The sequence below is a fragment of the Pseudopipra pipra genome, chromosome 14 (assembly GCF_036250125.1).
Source record: "Pseudopipra pipra isolate bDixPip1 chromosome 14, bDixPip1.hap1, whole genome shotgun sequence".
In the NCBI taxonomy this organism is placed as follows: Eukaryota; Metazoa; Chordata; class Aves; order Passeriformes; family Pipridae; genus Pseudopipra; species Pseudopipra pipra.
In genome coordinates, this window is record NC_087562.1 from 18939711 (window position 1) to 18964889 (window position 25179).

Consider the following 25179-nt stretch of genomic DNA (forward strand, 5'->3'; position numbering starts at 1 on the left):
CACACAGTATGGAAACCTGCTCTCCCAGTAAAAAAGAATGTTTTTCCTGGCACAGAGCCACTTGCTGTTTTCTTGCACTGCTGCCTGGCTTTTTCCTCCTGTCAACTGAGATCCATGCACAAATGTTCTCCTGACTCACTGTCTGTATTCCTGCCTGTTTGCAACAGGCATGGAAGTGTATTTCTACACATTCACTCCAAATTACAATTATTAATCATCAGTGTAAACACAGCATTAGCCATCATCTTTAATGCCTTCCTACTTTTTACTGCCAAGTCTGTAGGATGCATTAGAGTAATCTTTACGAGTCTTGTTTCACAAAATAAAATCAGAATTCTAAAAAAACCAGTCTGTGTTCATCATGGGCTAAAACACGGTTTGAAATTAAATTTCTAAAAATGAAATTTCATCGTTGGGGCAATTGGTTTTTAAAATGAAATCTGATTTATTTAAGAAAAATGTGTGCAATTCCTAATTAGGATAACATCTATATAGTGTTTCAAAAGACTGATTTTCAAATAGGTATTAACATATTTCTTGTGAACTATTTTAATATTTAGACAGTTTTGAAAACAGGAAGCAAAACAAGCCACAGAAGTTAAAGCTAAACTTGAGATTTTCAAAGATTCATAAAGTAGTATGCATGTAATTCCATGGGAAGAAAAAAAGTAAGGACAGACTCCTTTCTTCTGTCTCCTTGAAAATCCAAACCCATACATTTAACTGACAGCTTTGGGATACCTCAAATGAAATCATAACTGTCAGCAGCAGTGACATCCTACACCAACACAGGTCTGAGAGAACCACTGCATTTTATCATGGCAGTGATACATGGAGCAAAGAGTGCTTGAAAAGGCAATGATACAATAAATCATAAAAATTCCTCCTGTTCTGCTCTCAGTCTAACAGGCTTTAAAAGCACAAAAAACAAACTTTAACTTCTTGAACCATAAATGCTTGCAAAAGGTGTTCTGGTCTATTGTATCTGCTCTCATATAACTCAAGCTTAAGCAGTGTAAAGGATCTTTAGATTCCAGTGCTTTCTAAACATATCTTGACCAACTATACAGCACGAAGACTAAGCTGAGACTTGAGCTGTTGAACAAGTTGTTCCAAGCACCTTTGAAAGTGGATGCCATAAAATTAACTTTAGTGCCAGAAAGGTGAGGGAACAGCCCAAAGATTTGCTCAGAGAATGGCAATCCCACTGAGTGGTGTTTTTCCCCCAAATAAAAGACTATTCATTGGTTCTGGTTCTTTGGGATCTGTCAGAAGCAGTTATCCCTCATATATTGGCTGATGAATCACCTTCTAAATGTGTGTGATATTCGCTGAGCAGATACTTTGGGGAGAAGCCAATGCACAACCCTCTGTAACAAAGACTTCTGCAGGACACACTGTACACCTCTTTTTGTTTAAAAGGGCAAGAAAGGAAGGAAACCAAGCCAGGCTTTCCAAGACACAGCTCATGTCTGACCTATTCCAAAGAGCAAATTGCCCAGTATCCTGATTCTTCTTGATATTGTTAAAATATTGACAACAAACTTGAGGAAATAATTGCTGAAATGTCTGTGGATAACCCAAGATGAAGTGAGAATGTCAGCTCTAATGGTGCAAACAAATTAGTCATGTTCAGCAATGGGTAACTAAAAAGAGACTGCAGTCAAAAGTACTTTTCCCCAACTATGTCACAGTGCTTCTCAAATAGTCATGAATCCATCCTTACATTTTCACTTAGAAATCAGGAGTTACTAATGGCATAAAGACCTGATAGACAGGAGTATTAATTAACTTCTCTTATGCCTGCATTGGGAGGCCCCTGGTATAACACAGACTTACAACCAGCACCTTAATCATGTTTTATACAAAACCTAAACACGAAAACAGCTTTAAAATACTCAAATTAAATTGTCTTAAAGATTAATTTAATTAAAAAATGTGGTGCCTCGTACCCGAAATACGCTTCCAAATCACTTCAGTAATTAGCTTTTCTCCACACAAAACATCACTGTAGTTTTGGGACTTTCCAGGTCTGCAAGAACATTATCCTTCTGGACTATTATAATGGCTGGAATATACTGGATGAGCAAACACAGAGAGGATCAGATCTCCCTTGAGCACTGGCCCAACATATGGTCCTGCACATTTTGAAAGATGGTGTTTGGGATACTCTGCTGCATATTCTTAAGATGACTGCTCTTCTGCTGTGAGAAAGAGGGTTTTTTCTTATCCCTAAAATGACTGTCTTCAATAAGTGGTGATTCACTGAACTAGCCCTGAAGCTGCCTTTGGAAGCTCAGTATTCAAAAACCATCTGTGCCAGCAAGTACCAGGAGAGGGCTTTCACTTGATATTTAAACAAATTATACCCTCAGATATTTCAAACATATACTCTGTATTTATGTATTTTGGGGTACTAGCCATAGGTCTCAATGAAAAAGCAAATTATTATTATTATTAAATACAGCAAAATATTTGCATTTAAATTCTACACTTTAATTCCATAATAAAAAATGAGGAACTTGGAAATATGCAAATTCTGCATTCATGCCACCTTAGCACTACCCAGATATTTAACTTGTAAAAGCCACCTGACCCAATCTTGGGATGGTTAATCCTTTTCTTAAAGCTTTAACTCTCACAATTATGTGAAAATACCTATTTCATAAACAAAACCAAATTTGAATCCTAACTCTTAAAAGCCTTACAATTCAAGAAAAAAACCATTGAAAATGTGACCTGGATAGATCTGAAATCAAACAAAAAGCAACTCAGGTAAACAAAAGCAACTCAAAACTTCCTATATTTAATCTGACATTAGAGGTGCCTAAGGATGCTCACTAAAGAGCTGAAGTGGTTGCTGCTTTGTACATTGTAACCTGTATATGTGACCCACTGCCCTCTCTCTGCCTCCACTGCAGGGGTACCATGTGTGTCCCTGCACATGGTTCAGGACTGTTAGATACCCAACTTGATAATCATGCATTCAATTCCAAGAAGCTGTAACTTTTTCCAAAAAAATTTGTCTACTGTTATTAAATAAATGAAAAGTCCCTAAAAAATTCTGCAAATGCAATATTTTCAACTGCAAGGCAGAGAAGCTGAATCCTTCCAAAGGTATCTCGTTTCTCTTTACCTCTTCTCTTTTCCTCTTGATCTAAACCACATTATAATAATAAGCAGGCTGAATTACTGATGAGCTGCTGCTGCTACAGAGGCAGCTGTGTTTGCAGCAGATCATCTAAAATACGAGAAGACAAGAAAGGCACTAAAAAGGAAGCGAATGAAGTGCAGGTGATCTCACGTTTGCTGTCTCTGTCTTGCTGGAAGTTCCTTTCCAGTGCTCACTGGGCTCTGGGCCAAACTGCTTCAACAAGCTAAGCAGGAACTATTCACTTTTTATTGTTGTTAGGTTAGTCTTCTTCCTATTTATCACATGGAAATGGGTTAGCTCAGGGTACAACAAGAGCCAGAGCCAATCCAAGGGAAGAGGCAGGAATGCACTACCAGGGACTGGGATCGGGGTCACAGTCAGATTGGCTCAGGCTACTGACAGTCTGCACCTGGTCACACACCTGGTGGCAGTGTCATTTCAGAACATCCAGCTCCTGCTCATCCACTTTTCCAGAAAATATTTATCCTGGTTTTTTGGAAAGGCATTTTTATATGGTGGTGGCATATAGAAAAAAAATAAATTTTTAAAAAAGCATGTAAAAATAACCTCACTCCAAAACTGCCCATTTTCCATGTCCCCAAGTAAAAGTAATCAAAAAAAAAGTTAGCTGTAGTAGTACAGAAGAGAAAAATGATGGGCCTGGTCTTATGATAATCCTGCCATCCAAAAAAAAAGTCTATTTTAGCTATGGCTTGAAAACGAGCCAGGAAGTCCAAATGAGTACTGGCAACGTGAGACAGAGAACAGGTTTAAAGAAAACACTCTTGAACAAAGTGCTGGTGGAAAATATAGGCAACTATGAGTACAGGCTTTTTCACATTTATAAAAGCTGTAGAAGAGATTTCTCTCTATACCACAACCAGTACTTGAACACAGAAACACTAAGCTTTTCCATCAGCTTTTTGTCTTAAACAGAATATCCATCAGTAGCCCCTAAATTGACCTCCTGCTCAGATCAAAAGGGTATCATTAAAAAGATCCGATTTCCAAAGAGAAATTGTGAGCTGGTATTTCTGTTAAAACAAGAAGCTGGACTGAAACCCAACACTTCTCATTGAAAAATGGCCAATGCAACAAAGTAAAATATCAAACAAGAGTTAGTTCAGAAAGGGAGAAAAATGTACCATGCCAGGGTGGGATGATTTGTAAATTATTTCCTTTTGCATCAGCATATGGGCAGTGTCTCAGCTGCAACAAAAGCAGACATGTAAGTAAAAAAAGATTAATGAGGAGATTAGCAACTTCAATTCAAAAACTGGCTATTTTGACTCAGAAAAAAAAAAGGCAGGCCAAGGAAGCTGTGGCCAAGTCAGACCTTGCTAGCAGAGATTATCAGTAGCAAGGGCTTTAAGCAGCTTAGAAATTGCTTAGAGAAATCAGTGTCATAGACCACAGTGGAGGTCAGAGATCTGAAGGTGGATGTCAGTACCACAGAACAGCCTCATAACAATGTTTATAATCTCCAGAAATCCAAAGAAGAGATATCAGACAGTCTTAGACAAAAAATACAACATTTCACTACCTTTTACAGTAAAACATCTTGGAGGAGTTGAGTTTATTTCTGCATAGCAGCCCTAAAATGAGCTCAGAAGAATACCAGAAAGGGAGTTTCTAGCAGCCAACTTGTGTGACAGCTTCTAACAGCACTTTAGGTCCTGTTCCCCAGAAAAGACATTGAATAATGCAAATACAGCATCCAAGACCTTGAAATCAGCTTGCAGCCAGGCATCTCTGTGAGCTGGCCAGGATGGTTAGAAGCTGGGAGAAGCGGGACAGGAGCAATTCTGTCTGAACTGGCACACAATTCATGGCTCCAGGAAATCCATGGATCGGCAAAAACTCCAAGGATCATTTGCCAATTGAACAATACAGTTGTTTAGCAAAATCTGGGAGAGGTGAGCAGCAAAAGGAAGCAAAAATCTCCAGAAGCCTTTGAAATTTGCCACAGACCTTTATCTTTCCTTGAAGCATTGTACTAGGAGATAAGGAGCTTCTAGGGAGAGAGGGAAGCTGTTCATCAATAACCCATTCAGGCAGAGAGCTCTGAATAAAATGTTTCACTGAAGGTGACCACAGTTTTGTCTATCAAACTGTAAAAGCTTACAAAAGGATCATTTTTTTTAAAAAGAGCCAATAGACAATAAAAATCAAATTCTGATACTTGGGAGAAAATATTCCCTTGGTCAAGTGAAGACAAGCAGGGAAGGTACACTTGGTAAAATCTGAAAGGATCCATGTATTATTAGAAGGTTCAAATTATTTTTAAATGAGTGACAGCCAAAGCTGTCACCGTCCACTTGAGCTTCTAATAAAGCTTCTTCTGGCCTGTTGGTGTGAGATTTCTTTCAGGTGCATATGGAGAACAAAATTATTTACCAAACATATGACAAGGAGGGAATAACAGGACAACACAAAACACAGGGAGCTCCCTTAGTCTGAAACTAATTTCACCAGAAACAGGAGCACCTCCTACATATTTGGAGTCCTAAGTCAAGTTTAGAATGTAAACAAGATCCACTTCTGTTCCTAGCTCAGCTAATCCCTAGCACTAATCTTAGCACATGAAAAGAGAGAAGTCAGATAAAAGCTGTCCAAAATGGGAAACAAAAAGGCCTTTGGAAATGCCTGGCATTTAGACAGTCAAATGTCTGAGCCAAAACTGTTAGTTTAGTTATTCAAAACAAAATGTTTGCCTTTTCCTCAGAACAGGCATATAATAGGGAGAATTCCTCTGACTCCACTGTGTAGGCAGAGCAGGAACAAAAGCACCCAACTGTATCTGTGCTGAGCAACACAGGGCTCTTCCCAGCTACCCAAGGTCCTGCAGCCCTGTCACCACAGTTCTGCCCCTTGGTTAACACACACCAGGCTTTGGATGACCTTGCATTCCATTGTGCAGCACAGCTACTGCTCCATCTGAGATAACAGGAGAATCATGCTAACAAATCTGCTTCTACTTCTGAGCACGGTCTTCTCATTGAAATGTCATACAACTGAGCATGATCAGAAGCTTATCGTTGCAGGGGTGGGGGACAACCTGACATTCTGTAAGAAGTTTTGACACATATTTGTCACAAAGCCACACTTACTGGTATTACTACAAGCTCTTGGTTCCAACTGTGAGACTACAGTTATATTTTTCTGGATACTTCTTCACTCCCTACTCTTTTTTTTTTCATTTTCCTTTGGATTATGCAGAGCAGAAAACAGGTACAAAGGCAGTGAGTAGTTTAAGACCTACACTTCCCATTCAAATATTTTTAAAATATTCTTTAATTATCTGCTGACAGTTAATACTTGAAAATACAACTAAGAGAAGATGGCATTTTAACTGCGGCAAGATAAACTGGACTCACGGTCCTTCTAATTGAGAAATGTGCCTTTTCAAGTTACACTGTGCACTGAAAACAACCAGAAGAAGCAACTCTAGCTGTTCCTCCGAGGTTTAGGAGCAATAATCTCTCTCACTCTATACAGGCACATACCTCCCCTCCTATGGAGAGCAGTCCAGGGGTATCCAGCTTCCGTTTCTTGCGGGGACCGATCGCTGCCAGTGCTGTGAGATTGGCATCCCTCTGCCTCATCTGGGCCAGTTCTTGTTGCTGCATCTGGTAGAGAGAGGAACAACTCACTTTAGTTTTTATTCTGTTGTCACTTTGAAATGTTATTTTCGGACCTGTAAGCATGAGGCAGAAGTCACACATGACCAACCCCTGACAGCACCCTGCTGTTCCCAGCCACTGTTCCTAGAGGAATAATGAAGATACACAAGTTCTCATGACTTTTCACAGGATTTCTGCTTCCAAATAACTCAACTGATTTTGGAAGCTCCATCCTTCTCATTAAAAAGTGCCTTAGCAAGTACTACATACTAACTACACATCTCCAGTTTAATACTGACATGAAGAATGTAAATGCCCATTCAAATATTACGAAAATTTTTTTTCATCTCATATTTAAATGTTTCAAATACTCAATATTTTCTTTAAGAAAATCTAAATTAATAAAACACCTCTACCTAAACACTAGCTGAAGGTAATACTGACACAAAACCTCTACAACCCAAATCTACAACTGCTTTCTGGGATTAAGATTTAGGTAAGAACACATTTGACTGGTTTGAAGCTAAGAATTAAACAATGTGCCAGCTGCTCTATGTAACAAAGTAACATGCTACAGAAAATAAGAGAAAATACTCCGGCCAGCACAAGAGAGGGAAGATTGGATCTTCACCATAAACTGTATAATCCTTTCAAGGAGTTAATCTAAGTGTCAGAGTCCCATGAACACTATCACTTTAATAAATATTCTGATCATCAATACTACACAAGAGTAATTTATTAGGTAATGCAGTATATTATTTTAATTAGATAAAAGCATTCATAGCTCTCAGCAACAATTCTTATTAATTTCAAAACTTTGGGTTTGCAAAACCCCTCAATAAGTTGTGAGGAGGTGGTTGCTTTCTAATCCCACTGATGTCATACTTGTTCCTGCTTCAGCAGCAACACACAGAACACCACCTCAAGAAATTCAGTGGTGGTATTAAAACAATGTTTGATACAGGCACAACTCTTCATTAAAATAAAACTGAACTGACAAGCACAGATAGAAGTGTCTCAGCCATCACCTACATGTGACCTGCACATACAAGCAGAGCCTGAATGATCTTGGCTGATGTTAAAAGGAAAGGAGGTTTAAGCTAAAAAGTGCCAGTGTCGGGCACTTTTGTCTGCCCAGAAAAAGCAGGTCCACCTCCTGCCTCCCATTAAGCACAGTTTTCAGATTTATTCATTTAGCAGTGCAACATACTTGTGACCCAGCATTATGAACAGCTTTGGCCACAGGCTCCCCAGGGAGGGCTTTCAGCTCAGGCTGCCAGTGGAGGCCCATCCCACCCCTACCAAGATGCCAAGGCCAACACACGCCCAGAGCCTGAGGAGGGACTGCAGGGGAACCCAAGAGCACCTGAAGAGCAGCACAAAGGAACTGCAGCCAGCAGGTCAGTGCATCAGGGCCCAGACCCCAACACAGTGCTCCAGGGTGGCCTCAGCAGGGCCCAGCACAGGGGACGGTCACTGCCCTGGTCACTATTTCTGACACAAGCCAAGATGCCCTTGGGCTTCTTGGCCACGTGGGCACACCCGGGCTCATGCTCAGCTGCTGTCAACCAACACCCCCAGGAGCTGTTCTGAGCTGCAGTCAATGGCTGATGTCCACATGGAGACTGGTGACAACTGGTGACCTCAGGGGTCGGGATTGGGACTGGCACATTTTCACACCTTTGTTGATGACGTGGGCAGTGGGATCGATGCACCCTCTCCAGGTGTGCTGCCAGCACCCAGCTGTGTGGTGCAGTCACACGCTGCAGGGGAGGGATGCCATCCTGAAGGTCCCTGACAGGCCTGAGAGCTGGGCCCCTGCAAACCCCATGAAGTTCAACACCAAGTGCAAGGTCCTGCATCTGGGTTGGGGCAACCTCAAGCCAAAACACAGGCTGGGTGGAGAACGGGCTGAGGAGAAAGCCTTGGGGGTGTTGGTGGATTAGAAGTTTGACACGACCCAGCTGTGTGCACTGGCAGCCCAGAAAGCCAACCCTGCCCTGGGCTCATCCCACAGCGTGGGCAGCAGGGAATTCCTTCAGGAATTCTTTCAGGAAGGGGATTCTTTCCCTCTACGCCACTCTGGCAAGACCACCTGCAGTGCTGCCTCCAGCTCTGGGCCACCAACACAAGAAGGACATGGACCCACTGGAGCCAGTCCAGAGGAGGCCACCAGAGAGCTGGAGCCATGAGCAAAGGCTGAGAGAACTGGGAAAGGCTGAGAGCCTGCAGGAGGGAAGGCTCTGGGGACACCTCACCGCGGCCTTCCAGCACTTAAAGGGCTCTTACAAGAGAGCTGGAGAAGAACTTTTTACAAGGGCATGTAGTGACAGACAAGGGGAAATGGCTTCAAACAGAGTGGATTTAGATTAGATACAAGGAAGAAATTTCTCCCTGTGAGGGTGGTGAGGCCCTGGCACAGGTTGCCCAGAGAAGCTGCAGCTGCCCCATCCCTGGAAGTGTCCAAGGCCCAGTTGGACGGGGCTTGGAGCAACCTGGGATAGTGGAAGGTGTCCCTGCCCACGGCAGGGAGTTGGATTAGATATCTTTAAGGTTCCTTCCAACCCAAACCATTCTATGTTTTTACATTCTTCAGAAGAAGTGAATTCAGTAATTAAAAGTTTGAAACCCCATTTTTCGCATTTTTATGCTATATATTCTGCAACTTCAGTTATTACCATAACTCCAGCTTAACATTATCTAAAAATACATATTGCATCTAGAGGAGAAAAGAATTTCCTAAATACAAAAAAGAAACGCAGAAAAATATCTAAATAATAGTGCAAAGGTCTATACATACTTCTCTTTGCCAACTCATATTAGGTTTTTAGCTCAAATATCTTTGGCTCTCTTCCAGATTAAATGCCAGTTAGACAGACCTGCCCGCTTACCCTTTCAAGGTAGATAGCAACAGTGGTGAGCTCTAATCATTTACAAAGGTCATGATCGGAAGCCAGCCCGTAAGCAGTCATTTAAAATTCGATTGATCCCTATTTGTAGTCAGGGAAAGAAAATGGACATTTCAGCTGTATTGTAATTATGAGGCTTCAAGGCAACTGTAAATAGATGTGCAAATCCAGATACTGGCAAATACCTTAGAGAAGAAATTATTACTATAGTATAACATATATCCAGGAAAGGTTGAAGATAAAACTGCATATAAAAAAAGATCAATCATCTTTTTGCTAATTTGCCATGCTTGCCAGCCTATAAGGGTTATCACAATTATCAGAAGTCTGATGAATATTTAAGAGAGGGCCAACTGGCTCAGAGTGATCTCAGAAGAAGTTGTCAAGCTTTGCAGAATAAGAAATTTTGCACTGGAGTAAGTATTCGTTTCCTGGGAGGTGCAGGTCAGAAATGCAGTCTAATAGATAACTGGTATCATGCAAAGGTTATATGAATATTATATGAGTATCTTATCCAAAGTCACCATTTTCAAACCCACAGGAGCTAATACTTCCTTGGCCCTCTGTACTACCTGTACTGCACTATACCATGATTGTTTCAACATGGAATATAAGCACAGTGCCTTCTTTTGTTTTTTTTTTTTTTTTTTTTGCACATGCAAAACATGCCTTTTCTCTAAATTCCCCAGAGTGGGATAAATCCTGCCCTCCTTGAAACCTGCAGTGTCCGGTGCTGTTCTACCAAGAAAACAGGCAACAGCTTCAAGAGCCCACAGAAGGGTTTGCACTCATATATTCCTCAGGTTCTCCATCCTTTCTTTTTTAACCAGTGAGAAGGGCTGAAGACAGCTCTTGATATCATAGACTAATTTTTGACACATTCACAAGATTTTCCACTACCTATAATTTCAGCACCTGACAGGAAGCCTGAGAACAGCCAGAGCCAAAGGAGCTGGGCTCTCTTCTACCTCACTGGGTGAATACTGGTAAGACGTTTTTCTTCACCTCCCTGTGCCTCTCACCCCACATCACCCAGCTTGTCTATTCATGCTATCAGCTCCCCAGACAAGGATCCTCCTCTACTACGTGCCTCACTTATAATCAAACCCCAGTGGGATGAATAGACATTACTTTAATACAAATAAGGAATATGCTGCCAGGTACAAAAGCTCCAGACAGAAGCACAATACAGTTTCTGGTACTGGTTTTACAGTACACACCATGGTAAACTGCAGCAGGAAAGAACCACCTTATGTAAACCTTCATGAATGCTGATCAAAACATTTCTGATACATCAAACACATGCATCATCAGTGAGATCACAGCATCCTGATGTTTTATAAAATAAGGACTGAAGTGCTGAAATACTTGATAAATACTGTAGTGCACAAATTCACATTAATCTTTTAAAAATTATTACTGGTGGGGTTTGGGGTTTTTTTTAAAGCTCACCCAAAGGCAGAGGATCATAAAATTACATTTAAAAATAATCAAAAGAACTATGATCCTGATACTGGTTACCAACAGAGGCCTTCATCTTGCAGTGGTTACTGTACTCCAGCTAACTTAGGAGAACATCTCTGCACTGTTAACTGTGAATTTGCTTACAATAAAACATCTTTGCAGTTTATGGATACATATGAGCAAGACATTTGACAAGATTCCTGGGTGTTATTTAACATCCCAGAGCAGACTGACCACCACTGTTGTCTTCTTCATACCCCCATTCCAACTTTGTCTTCTCTCCAAGTCACATACTGGTTTTTCTTAGCCTACATCAGATGACCTGCACCAGTCTCTTTCCTACTTATTATCTGTTTCTTCATCAAAAAAATGATCCTCAATTGTAATTTCTGTTTAAAATAATTTTAAAAAGGCAGTATCTTGGCTTTGGTTGAAAAGAGGAGACACTGTACCTTGTCCACCCATGCCAAATGCACAACTCTGCCCTGTGGAGGCTCTTCTCCCCAGTGTCCTCTGGAGCCACACTCTCTGTGTCAAGTGGACATGACTTTGCAGCCAGTTTTGCACACCTGGTTCCATAGTAATCACCCTCTGAACTCTCAGCACTAAGAATAATGTGAATTAAATGCAGCCACTTTCAGTGTTCTAAAGTGACTCTTAAAAGTACCTATAAAACTAAAGCTACTTAAGCTTCTTACTTTACACAATCAATCATATTTTAAAGTAACAAAGTAGACTCTTATTACAATATAGTTTATCTTCTAACTCAGACAGTTACTAATTTCTGGATATTTAAACAAATGAAACACCTGTCGCTACCTATACATCCTGATAAAATAATTTCCTGTTAATTAACATGATTTAGCAGAAATTAATCTAACTCACTACATCAACCAACAAGATGCAATCGTTTGATAGCTGCATTCACTCACACTCTCATTTTCATACTGGACTGCAGATGCAAAATCATTCTTTAACTTGCCTTCATCACAATTAATATGGATATACTTATCAATAACATATTAAAATTTCTGCCCTCTGGGAAGAAAGCAATGCTTCAATTCAGAACCATGCTAATCAACAACAATAAACTTTTTTGAAAGTAAAAATATTTACCTAAAACACAAATATTTCAATATATTATACACGAAAAAATGTTTACAAATTAGATGCTGTTCCTTGCTCCTTATCCAATCCAAATGTATTTTAGCATGCCATTTACCTACTGAGAGATATCTCATTTGATGAAAAGTACAGTATAAGAAGGAAGCATCATTTGGACAATGAAATTTTCTTCTTTGTGATGGTAGCACAGCATTAAAACCACAGAAAGAACACTACTTCACTGCTTTCACAAAGTAAAGCTAAAAACTGAGGCTCTAAAATGTGAGTTTGTTTTCTTTTTCTTTACATCATTATTTGTTATGACACATTTAGGTATTTTAGAAAGAAGTGCCACAAGCCATATGCCACAAGGAAGACAGCCATATGTCTGTCGAAAGTATCAACACTAGATCTTAAAATTTAGATTTAATAATTTCCAAAAACCAAGAACGCGACTTATTCATCAGGGAAAATGTAGGGAAATGGAAATTAGCTTTGTCTAAAGCAGAGATGGAGATGAAATATGGGCATGAGCTGTAGCTGCCAAGGACTGCACTAAGAGAAATCTCCTTCAATATGATCAGAAAGTGAGAGGACGACTGGAACTCTTAAAAATTCAAGTCTACATATAAATAGCTTGAAAAATAAAAGGGAGAAGAGGGAGTGGCATCACATGAGAGAGAAAGGTCAAGGAGGTGTTTCTCTACCTACAGGCAGAATTCAGGGATGTTTTTTGGCCTGGAAGGAAAATAACCCAGTGACAGAGACACAGAGATGATTATAAAGATAAAGAAGAAAGAGCTTAAGGAAGAAGTCATGTATGTTTAAATACTGCCAATATAAGATTTGATAAGGGAATAGAAGCTGCATTGTCAAAGTTTCTGTAGTCACAGAGCCAACTCAGCCCACAAAGAACTAGATTTTGTCTACTTACAATTGCCAACATATTCAGAAATACCACCTAAGAAACGAGGACTGAGAAGAGGCCACCAGCACCACAGAAGCTATAAATAACTGCAGCCCAGCATGAAGGCAGGCAGCACTGAACCCCAGCAGAAAACTGGCAATGGAGGGTGCTAAATGGCAGAAATGTTTGATGAAAGCAAGATCATATAAACAATGATTGAAGCACTGGTTTCTAGCCAATAGGCATCAATGGAGATCCCTCCTAATTCTGTTTGCAATGGATGGCTTAATTCCTGATAACAGGGTCATATGCTGGGAAAAGCTTGTCTTAATTGATGGGTCTGCAACATGTATCTATCAGTCTCAGACAGTGATTACACCCCCCGGAAAAACATCTTTTTTGCTGAGGAGTGCCTGAAATGCGGAACCATTACACATGTCCTAAGATGCCCACAACAGAAGGTGCAATTAAAAAAATGAAACTCATTAAAAATGCTGGCAGTAACCTCAACAAGTCCAGGGCAATGATCAAGAAGGATTGGTGCATCAGTGAACTTTCAGAGAGCCTTGAGAAGTGCCTCGTGTCTGCAGATGCCCGTGCTGGGCTCCCCCCTCTCTCTGTGGCACTCGAAAGGTCAGCAGAGCTCCACAGCCACAGCTACTGCTGGGAAGAAACCAAAGGAGCTGAAGTTTAGAAGAGGCACTGCAACAGTGCAACACCAGAGGAGTTTCACCTGTGTAACAGCAAGTCTGACACTGAACACATTCTGTGAGACTTTTAAACATTCGCAGCTCTGAAAAAAATCTATCTCCTTTTCTTCAATACAGAGCTGGAGCTGCTCCTCCACAAGTGTCCTCCGACACCTCAGGAAAAGCCCCAGTCATGGCTTGCAATGGCCGCACATCTATTTGAACGAGATCAAGATTTTACTGCAAAAGGTGTTTGTCTTTTGGGTTTGCTATTGTTGGCTTTTCTCTTTTTTTCTTTCCCACACACTTTTCAAAGCATTCAAAAATGATTGCATAGTATTAGGAAAAAAACCACCCTGGGCAAAGACTAAGCTGGGAACGTTTCAGCCCCAAGATGACTGTTTCTCAAAATAATGAGCATCTCAGCACAGTTCTGGAATCTTAACTGGGGTACTTCGGACCAAGTGTCCTTCCTGCAATAGACATCTGTGTTTATTACATCTAATTTCATTATGTTTTAGAAGTTTACTCAAATTTAAACGTGCCCTATTTACTTTCAATGTGTCAGACTCTGACATGGAAAACGCCAGGGTGCATCCTGCCTTTCATTTTTATTTTTCCCTGAAAGAAAAAGCCTTAATAGTAATTTTCTCCAGTCATGGACATTACTTAGTTCAATGAGATTTTTAAAATAATTATCAGTAAAACTCCTATTTTATCTCCTCACTACTCTAGACCACATACTGTTGTCTGAACTGATTATATACATATATACATGATACAGGTTTCATTTTCTTGGAAACATCCTTAATAGCTTACTCACAGCTTATAAAAACGATAAGCATGAAGAATTTTGAGATTTGATTTTAAAAAGTCTTGTAATTTTCTATCATACTCAGTTGCCTTTTTTGATTTTCCAAATACAATGCACTATTTTGGTTTAACTTAAACCCATTTATTTCTGCAACTGTCTAACCATCTCTTCAGCTACATATCCCAACCTAGAGTGACACAAGGTATAATAAATACTTTTAGGAAGATATCCCTCAAATACTTCTGAAAGAGTTCTACAACAATGGATTTTTTTTTGATCCTTCCAGTAACTTTAATAATTACATTTCTTCATTCCTCAAAATCTGTTGTTGGAGCTCCACTACATTTTGTTTGGTTTTGGTTATACCACTCCTCAAACAAAGAAGTTATCTCCAGTAGCACCAGTTCCAGCCTCTCCTCTACTAAACTGAAGACACCCCTATTTTGAGCCTTGATGTTTGTTAGGTCCCATAATAGTGTTTGCCAGATTTGCTAAGCCAAATACAGACCATTTGAGCAAAGGCTTTCTGAGGCACAGACAACTGGGCAGGATCAGCATCACTAGAGCTGGCAGCTTATTGAAATGTCAGTAACTTACTTGTTGTGAGATCAGAAAAAATGCTGAAAAAAAAACCCCAAGATCTCTTATTTCATTATTATCAATCAATGTTATTTCTGAGCAAAGCAACAATGGACAATCACAAATCTTCTCAAGCTGTTCTTCAAAGGAAACAACACATTCAGCACAAATATGATTGTGAGAGTACGAGTCAAAAAGCTTGATGGCATCATCAAGCTCCTCAGCTCAGGTGCATGTAACAGAACCTCCTCACCACTGGGCACTGCAGAGATTAACATCATCTCCCTCTGTTAATCTAAGTGGGGGTTTCCCACCCTCCCCAGATTCTCAGGATATTCTCCCCCTTGAAGTGAGACACTGTGTGGGGACTCAAACTGATGCTTTAATGAAGATTAGGGAATATAAACTGCAGTGAAAGCCTGTGTGAAGGACAGTCATGTTTAGAGTTACACACTAAGGTAATAATGAGCCATGGTTTCAGTTCGGGACATCTGACAAACAGTGGGACAAGAGGAGCTAACTCAACTGAGAGAAGAGAGCTTTGCTTTTTTAAAATCATGCACTGGACAACATGAGGGCCAGATGAGCCTCCCGAGGAAGCCTCCCCTCAGTTCCCCACACCAGCAGCTGAGCCAGGGACTCCAGAGCTGCTGAGCTCAGCCCCGGACTGGGACAGGAATCACTGCTCTGGTTTTCAGGTGGTGAAGTACCCCCAGAATAAACATTTTTGAAAATACCCTTTAAAGAATCTTTCATGGTGTCTGAGTAATACAACAGTTATTTGGATGGTGAAAACTCTCCATGGTCACCTCAACTCTGTGTTAGTATCTGGGACTCTGAGTAGGAATTTTATCTGCAGAATCTTCTCTGTGCATCATGAGTGTCCATAGCAGAGCATGGCCTTTTTTTTACTTTTATTTCTGTTCCATCTCTGGCCACCCTTGTAAACTGAAGTAATTAAGAAGCAGTGCAGCAGAACTGTACCAAAAAGATGAAGTTCTTGGTTAGTCTGTCAATGGAGTCAGCTGCAGACTGAGGCACACGGGAAGAGCTCAGCTTCATGGAAGTGAAGAGCAACAGTATTTCAGACCATAAAATCTCAAGTCAGCCTGAAGCATTTTCTCAATTTTTTTTTCAAAATACGTATTTCTATTTTTTGGTAACATTTCTGTGGCTATATGCCATTAGCACAAGATCTCAGAATAGCAGAAATTTTAAGTGCGTTTAAAATAGTAGTTAATCAGAAATTCTAGTAAGAGGTTTTAACTAGATTATTCCAAAAGAAAATGCCCAGATTTTGATACCAGTGCTCTAGCATTCTTATGGGAAATTTGCATCTTGAAACTGCCAGTCTCATTTGAGGAAATGAGGCAAATGCAGCAATCTACTAAAAATCATTTGGCTGTAATAAGTAATTTTAATCAAACAGTTAGAGACAATGGCACTGGAGTTAATGTCTGAAGTGTCACAAACAGATGGGGAATGTGTAGTGTAGCGACTGGTTGCTCACTTTTAACGCAATATCCTTCTCTGCAGCCTGGATTGTGGTTTGATCAAGTCTAAGTGACATGACAAAAACAAATTTAATTTATTCTGAAACTATATTCAACTAAAGAACACACACTATAGCAAGTATGCTGCTCTGTTCAGAAGTGAGATTTGAGGCAGAGCGAAACTCCAGGAACAAAAATAGCCACACACCCACCACCTTCTTCCCCTTAAAAGTTGTGGGGGCAGTGCTGGGGGTTCGCTTGTGAAATGGAAGTTCCACTGGGGATGCAAAACAAGCTCGAAATTTAAATAATCTACATCTTTTCTATTTTAGATTTAACCATAGCAAAACCCTACTGCTCATTCCTCCTGCAGATCAAGGGAACAACACACCACAGTGTTGGGGACAAAATATTTCAAGCAATTTCTCAGGCGCTGACAAGCAGTAAATTAGGGAATCGTGTAAGTACAATACAGTAGTCTTCCCCTTCTATTGATCACATATAATTTACATCTTACAAAGATGTGAATTCTTGCATTCTCACTCCACAAGGAAAATCTCAATGATTTATTCATTTCAAATAAAAAATAGAAGGTAGATGAGAAGAATTACTTCACAGGCTGTAGCTTTCTCAGGGCACTAGTGCTAGGCTCTTCTTTCGCACTGCCCGAAGGGCCTTTGTGTGCAAGTCCCTCTAATTAACAAGGTGAATCATGCAGCAGTTCCCTAATTAGTGAACATGACAAGCCAATGGAAACAAGCAGACAGACCTGGCGTACAGATATGGTCAACAAAAGGCACAGCAACACACCATTAAAAAATGCCTATTTCATGTAAATAAAATAAAAAAGTAGGAGAACTACCATAATACTTAATTTTCCTTTTCATGTTTTATGCTTATTCCTCATTTATTGCAGATATAAATAACGGCAGTAAATCAAGGTTTTCAGCTGCAAGTCACACCACCTCTCCAAAATCAAAGACTAGTTATCCTACGTGAATAAGCATCTGCTTAAGGGGCATTATTTGTTTTCTCTCTTGTTTTTCTGCTTTAAAGAACTGCAGCTACATTAAGCTTAGCACTTTAAGAATCCCTTAATTAATTCTATTCAAAATTATTTTTTCTTGAAATCCTTTTTCACCAATAGATGAATGGAGTGCAATAGTTGCACTATTATTGCACTATAGAAAATGCCTACGCTCCCAATATGTCATAATTTTTACCTTTTGTATAAGGATAAATAAATAATAAAAGTGAATAATCAAAGAATCAGATTTGCATTAAAAAGGAAATGAGATGATCTAAAATGTACCTCCTTACATTCATCTTTTCAAGTAAAATATTTTTAGTCTTTCACTCTTCCTTCTGCTTTTCCCACAAACACTCTCCCCATCTCCAAAACAACACAGGGGGGTTAATTAATCTTCAATTTATTGCAAATTGAACATTTGATTTAGATCTCTATGATCCTTCAACGCATTACCAGTCTAAAATGTGTGTCACCATCAGCAGAATATAATTCTTCACAAAAAGATTCCACTATATTCTTTGCTCTCTATTCCTCGGCTCATTTTAATAAGTGAGGAGAACTCCAGATTATTCCCTCATTACAGGCTCCTCGTCCTCACAAGCTTGAAAAAGAAATAAATTTGACTTTCCTGTTCGAATTGGGTAACATTTCCTTATGTTCTAAATATTGTTTAATGTTTAGATGCTCAAAATATTAATGTCTAAAAAACCCCATACTTTTCTGACCAGTCCAGTTTTAAATATATGGGGTTAAAATACCGGCCCCTAAGTAATAATGGTTCTAAACACCTTTAGAGGTTCTTTTTTGGCTATAAATTTGAAGAATATTTAACAATGTTCTATTCCAGAAGTGATTAACTGCTCCAAAGCAGCTTTAAATTCACGAGAGACACTTCTCAGGGATCACAAGCAGAAGGTTGGAATCACTACAAGCTGTTTGCTGTGCTCATTTCCCCCTTCACAGTCCCACCATCCCTCAGATCCCACCCAACACACCCATTCCTGGGATGGTGAGGCACAGCTTTAAGCAGGGGCTGGAAGGATCCTCTTTTAACATGAAGGCAGGATGGATAATCTGCTAACAACTGAACTATGATCTGCCATATGCACGCAGGAAGTGTTCAGCAAACAACCTGTCACAAATGTTTACTGTTCCTGGACCCACTCACCAACAGCCTGATCAAATGTACCACAAACTCAGGCACACGTTTATTATCAAAGACAGCTGTAATTAAACCCGAGACTACTGCAAGGAGAAAACACTGAAAACCTTTATGTTCTTATTTGCATCTTAAATAACCAAATCTAAGTGAAAAGACTGGAAATAAATGCTAAATATGCAAACCCTGAAATTAATGCAAAATCACAAAATTTAGATGTGATTTTCAAATAAATGGTATATACACCAACACGGGTTATTTTACATGTACAATTACAAACATATTTTGCATGTCAGTAAAAATACTAAGTGCAGCTGATAACAATAAATCATAATTGTCCACAGGAGTTGTTTTGATATGAGATTATATCTAATACCAGAGGGACAAATTCTGTTTGTTTAGAATATTGCTACTGATGTCAATGGAGTTACTCCAGAGTTACAGTGGTGTGACAGAAGAATTCAATTATAACATTTTAAATGTGAGGGACACACATACAAAAAGTGACAGGAGCAAAGACGCACTAAGAGGCACAAATAAAAATCCTCACCAGGGAACAGTCAGATCATTCTCACACTTGCTGCCCAGCCCAGCACGTCCTCACATTCCTAAGGCAGACATCTCCTTATCCATCGGATCCAGGGCGTTTGTTTTTCATATTTCAGTACTTACAGAAATAATTTCCACACAGCTACATGGACAGATGAGCATTTTTTTAACTGAGGAATTATTTTTAAAGCCTGAGGGTATTTATGAAATGTACATTTATGAATTTTTTTCTTTTGTATAGCTGAGCAGATCACAGAAGTCACCACATACTGCAACGTTAACAGAAGCATCCATTGACAAATTTAAGAAATATATGCATTTCAGATAACATAACAATGTACAAGATATTTAAATATGCATAATAATAGCTCTGTATCCAAAACATCAAATAAATATGGATTTATTACTGAGACCCAGCATCTTCTCCTGAGCACCATGACTGCACCCAAAACACACTAAAGTTTAGCTCTGTATAATGAAGTAAATTCTATCTCTATGTAAATTACCAAGATTAAACCTTGACAAAACTGGGATAAACAACTGGTCTCAGAAAACTGTGCCAGCCTCTCATGACCTCAAGTTACCTTTCTCCTCTGAGAAGTGTCTGGTAAAATTCAGAGCATTGTTTGACTTCTGCACCCTAAAATAAGGTAGAAGTTTTCCATCTGAGACTTAATTAGAGACGTTTACAGGGTTAGCTACTGCAGCTGCATAACCTTTAGATGTTCTCCGTGCAACCTGGAGGTCTGTAACACGCTATCTTGTGGTCACCTAGATCACTAAAAAGGCAAAATAGCAAAAAGATGCAAACAACTTATATTCTTAGAGGGCAGAAAAAAGCCATCCCATATTTTTGTTTCCTGACACACCCTAATACACAACAGATTCCCTGAACATATTGCTTAAGAAGAAAGGCTGGCAAATGCTGATGACAGACCATTATTAAAAGAGAGCACAATTTTGTTGAATACTGAATTTACTGTTTCTCAAACAGGAAGCTGAAAGCATTTTACTTAATTAGTCAGCCGCATATACAGGGAAGCAATAATGTATATTCAATAACCTTCTTAATCATGACCTGTCCTAGTAAGGCATGGCAGATATCCTGTATATTCTACAGGTACCCTACATGGGGAGCCCAACCCACTTCTCCAGAGCTGGCACATGTCCATTACAGACACAAAGCCCTGGGCTGCCTTAAGATAAGGGCTCCTCATGAAAACATGTATCAAATTTCTCCAGAATTTAAACACAGATTTTGAAAATAAATAGATAAAATTATCCTATTTCTCATAAAAATGTGCTCTCTTCTCCCCAGTTTCACCTCCAGTATGTTTCTAGCAGAGTGAACATTTTCCTCCTCTCCTGTCATCCTGAGCACAATTAACACCTGAGTTTAGTTTTTATGCTCTAATTTCCCCTTTTGTCTATTTGACACTTTCCTAAAGCTGACTTGGATTATCCAACACATTTGCCAGATATGAGCTCTTCTTCCAGGATAGATTTTTTTTTTATTACTACTTTTTAGGAAATCAGTAGATTTTCAAGCATCTTACCATGTGAACATGGCTTTTGGGCACTAAGAGAAATCTTCAGAATCTACATGGTGTTATTTGTATTTCAAGAATATAAATGTCTGTTCTGAATATAAACAACTTGTGAAGGGAAGGGACACAGTGGTATAAGAAGCCTACTCTGTTCTTCGTGGCTGTGCAGAGTCAACAAACCCATGAACTGTAACTGCATCACACTGTTTTTCAATTTGCTTCACTCCAACCCCACCAGATACTGAGATACCAGTTTTGAGGAAGCTGTAACACCTCAGTGTACAGACACTCATCAGCACAAATATATATAACACACCTTCCCATTCCAGAAAATCAGATATCTCTGACCATTTCCATAGAAAACTAGAAGTTAGCCGCCAATTCAGCAACAATTTTTAACACTAAATGAAAACAAAACTCTCACAAATCATTACTCAACTGCCTAATAACATTAAAAATGCACTAATACCTTTCAAGTGTTTACATTTTAGAGATAATTACATCTACCTTTAATAAACACATACTTGAGGGAAAAACAATCATCCAGTCCTGCACTGTGAATGGCAATAATATGTTTTATTTATTTAAAGATTGCTATTACTGAAAGGTAACTACTTTTTCAGGGTATGTTGAGCATCTCATTATTCAACTAAGATGATGTAACTACTCTTTCAAAGGCTGACACAGTATTTTTAATGACAAGACTAAACTAAAAATAGGCAATAGATGCTAACACACCTTTCGTGACCTCAGCATGTTACTGACTTGCCACCTGGCTTGTAGTTTAGAGAAGAGTATGCACATAACCTAGTTACAGTCAGAAATGTTGAGTATTTAGTAAATCAAAGCAGACACTTTTTACCCTATCGTTAATGGCATTAAATCCTCCTTAAAAACTCTGCCACAATAAAGTACCTGAAAATGACAACAAAGCTCATGTTCACATTACTCCACAAAACATCCACACATGCCTAAGTACATAAACATTAATTGCCACATCCCAGCACAGACAGGAGATGCTGATGAGCCTTGTAGGAAAATTTTAGCATAGTTTTACAGAGCAGATTTACAGAATCAGATTCTTTGCTTCTGATTTTACAATCTGCTAAATAAAATATTCTTCAAGAGATCCGTGAAAATTAAAGTCCTGCGTATCTTAATAAATTACTTGGAGATATATAAAAGTATCACATGCATATATTTCAACTCTCTCAAATATGGGCTGTCAAGGAAGTTTTAAATTACTCTTTTAAAAATTTTACTACTACGTTCCAACTTCAGGTTTAACTGTGCTCCCATGAACTCTTTCATCTTCCACTAACAGGCTAGAAACAGATCCCAGATTTTACAAAAAGCAGCGTGTTCTATGAAATGTACACATTTCAAATAAGGTCCTGCCATTGTGAGATGACAGAACATGGAAACACCCTCCCAGACTGGCCAGGAAGGAGCTGTGGGAGCTCGGGGAGGTGTCTGTGAGTGGGTCTCACACAAAGGACACAAACAGGGCTGTGGGAGGACTCTGTGAGTGGGTCTCACACAAAGGACATGAGGCTGGGCTGTGGGAGATCCCTGTGAGTGGGTCTCACACAAAGGACATGAGCAGGGCTGTGGGAGATCCCTGTGAGTGGGTCTCACACAAAGGACACGAGCAGGGCTGTGGGAGATCCCTGTGAGTGGGTCACACACAAAGGACATGAGCAGGGCTGTGGGAGCTCAGGGAGGTGTCTGTGAGTGGGTCTCACACAAAGGACACGAGCAGGGCTGTGGGAGCTCAGAGAGATCCCTGTGAGTGGGTCTCACACAAAGGACACGAGCAGGGCTGTGGGAGCTCAGAGAGATCCCTGTGAGTGGGTCTCACACAAAGGACACGAGCAGGGCTGTGGGAGCTCAGGGAGATCCCTGTGAGTGGGTCTCACACAAAGGACATGAGCAGGGCTGTGGAAGCTGTGGAACGTGTCTGTGAGTGGGTCTCACACAAAGGACACGAGCAGGGCTGTGGGAGATCCCTGTGAGTGGGTCTCACACAAAGGACACGAGCAGGGCTGTGGGAGATCCCTGTGAGTGGGTCTCACACAAAGGACACGAGCAGGGCTGTGGGAGCTCCCTGTGAGTGGGTCTCACACAAAGGACAGGAGCAGGGCTGTGGGAGATCCCTGTGAGTGGGTCTCACACAAAGGACACGAGCAGGGCTCTGAGCTGTGAGCTGAGAGCTGTGAGCCGTGAGCAGGATGGCTGCCGGGCGCGGAGCAGCCCAGCCGGGGCGGGCAGGGGAACACAGGGTTCTGTAGGTGCCTCGGCCCCCCGGGCCCCGCATGTGACGGAGCGCCCGGAGGAGCTGGGGGCAGATGAAAGCTGGCAGCTGTGCGCTGCCTCGGGCGCCCGGGGCTGCCAAACAGGGCTTACAAACATGTTGGCTCAGCGGCAGAACTAAAGCCCTCATTCAGGTTTATTTTGGAGTAAGAAAGCAACGCGCACAGAGGGGATGGGGGAAAACTTGCCCTGCGGGCTGAAGCCTAAGTACACCTTGACCTCTCCTTGCAAGCTGCTCTAGAGCAGAGCAGGCTCGACTACGGGACCAAAACATCTAAATAATAATTAAGATTGTTGTCCAAGCAACCTCCCCGGTTTCTGACAAGCAGACACAGCTGACATTTGCTGCCCTCTACTTATTAAATAGGCAATCATATTCTAAAGTCTAAAGTGCTGTTATTTTGCCAGATTAGCAGGGAAGTAAATCTGTTGCAGTGTTCCCATAAAACAGTTATGTGATTTTTCCACATTCACAGCTTGTTCCAAATGAAAATATTTTTTTCCTTTTTTCCCCCGACAATGACAGGGTGACAAATGGTGTTTAACAAGGTTTTTTTCTACCTGAGGAAGACCCATATTTAGACAGAATAGCACCGAGGCAAAAGGAAAACTGGAAATTCAGTCTTGACATCTTCCTTGCACAAATTGATCTGATATATATATATCTCTATAAGTGTACATATTTATATAATTAGATTAAAAAAAATCTTTTGGAAAAGGAAGTACTATTGCATTCATTCTTCACTGCCCCTCCTGCACACTCTGGATGCAACTGTCAGTACTCAGGACAGGCAAAATCAACCCACCCTTATCACAAATCTCACACCACAAAGATGGAAGAGAACAGTTCCTTGGTTATTCAGGCATCCAAAAGGGGTTAGAAAAAGGGGGCTGCCACTCTCCACTTGTTCAGCAGTGCTTCAAAATCAGAAAGCAGTAGCACTAGTTATTCCTACAGATATGGCAGGAAAACTGCAGGAGATCTGAAGGTCTGAAAATTCCACTGTTACTTTATCATCTTCAAAAAATTTATTTTACATGAGAAAGTTCCTGCTGGAGTATTTTGGTGAAATTCAGAAAAGTGAAGTCACCTTCAGATTCACAAATTCTTCACAAAAAGCTTTTACCATTCTAAACCCGAGTTCTGGACATTCACATTTAAGTAGTCCTGATGCTTCATAATGAGAGATTACTTGTTACAACAACCTTGTATTAGCCAGGACTCCATCAGTGTACATGTGCTCTGGAAGACAATGGAAACAACAGGGATGTTCTTTCTCCTTCCCTGCCACCTTTTTTGCTTTTTTAAAAAATGAAATCCATTAGGTAGAGCAGAATTTTTAACAGGTATTGCGCTTCTGGAATTATTCAAACACAACCCAAATATATTTCACACCAGAATTAAACTCTACCTCGAAAATAAGTGTTGAGTCTTCCTCACTAGTTTTACTTGAAAATTAGAGTACACAATTAATTAAAGTTTTGTTGGGAAATGCGAGAAAACAAGAATCACAAAGGAAAAGTCAACTTTTACAAGTGTATACAACTGTTTGTTGCTTCATGCCCCAAATTCTCAGAGCACCACATAGGAACCTTTTGGTAGCAAGGTAAGACAATTGCTGTATTTGATTTGCATGCATAGCTGCTAAAGTCTCAAACAGCAGATTGCATCAGAACAAACACATTTGTCATACAAAATCTGAGGAAATTACACTGCTGCTGTGTTAATTTGAAGGCTGATACCTTTCAAATACTGACTCAGTGAGACATCAGCTAAACAAGGAACGATGCTTGACTAGACAGCTTTGCTTTCTTGTTCCTGTCTTGTCATACTCACAGAATCAT

General features: G+C 40.1%; 1 protein-coding gene across 1 annotated transcript in view; it reads right to left on the reverse strand.

Annotated features, from left to right (window-relative positions):
- The window catches only part of LOC135422230 (transcription initiation factor TFIID subunit 4-like), a 146726-nt gene that overhangs the window by 38069 nt on the left and 83478 nt on the right, over positions 1 to 25179 (reverse strand). Inside the window, exon 14 of the mRNA XM_064671298.1 lies at positions 6661 to 6783. Coding sequence (XP_064527368.1) covers positions 6661 to 6783 — 123 coding nt within the window. The remainder of the gene's footprint in view (positions 1 to 6660; positions 6784 to 25179) is intronic.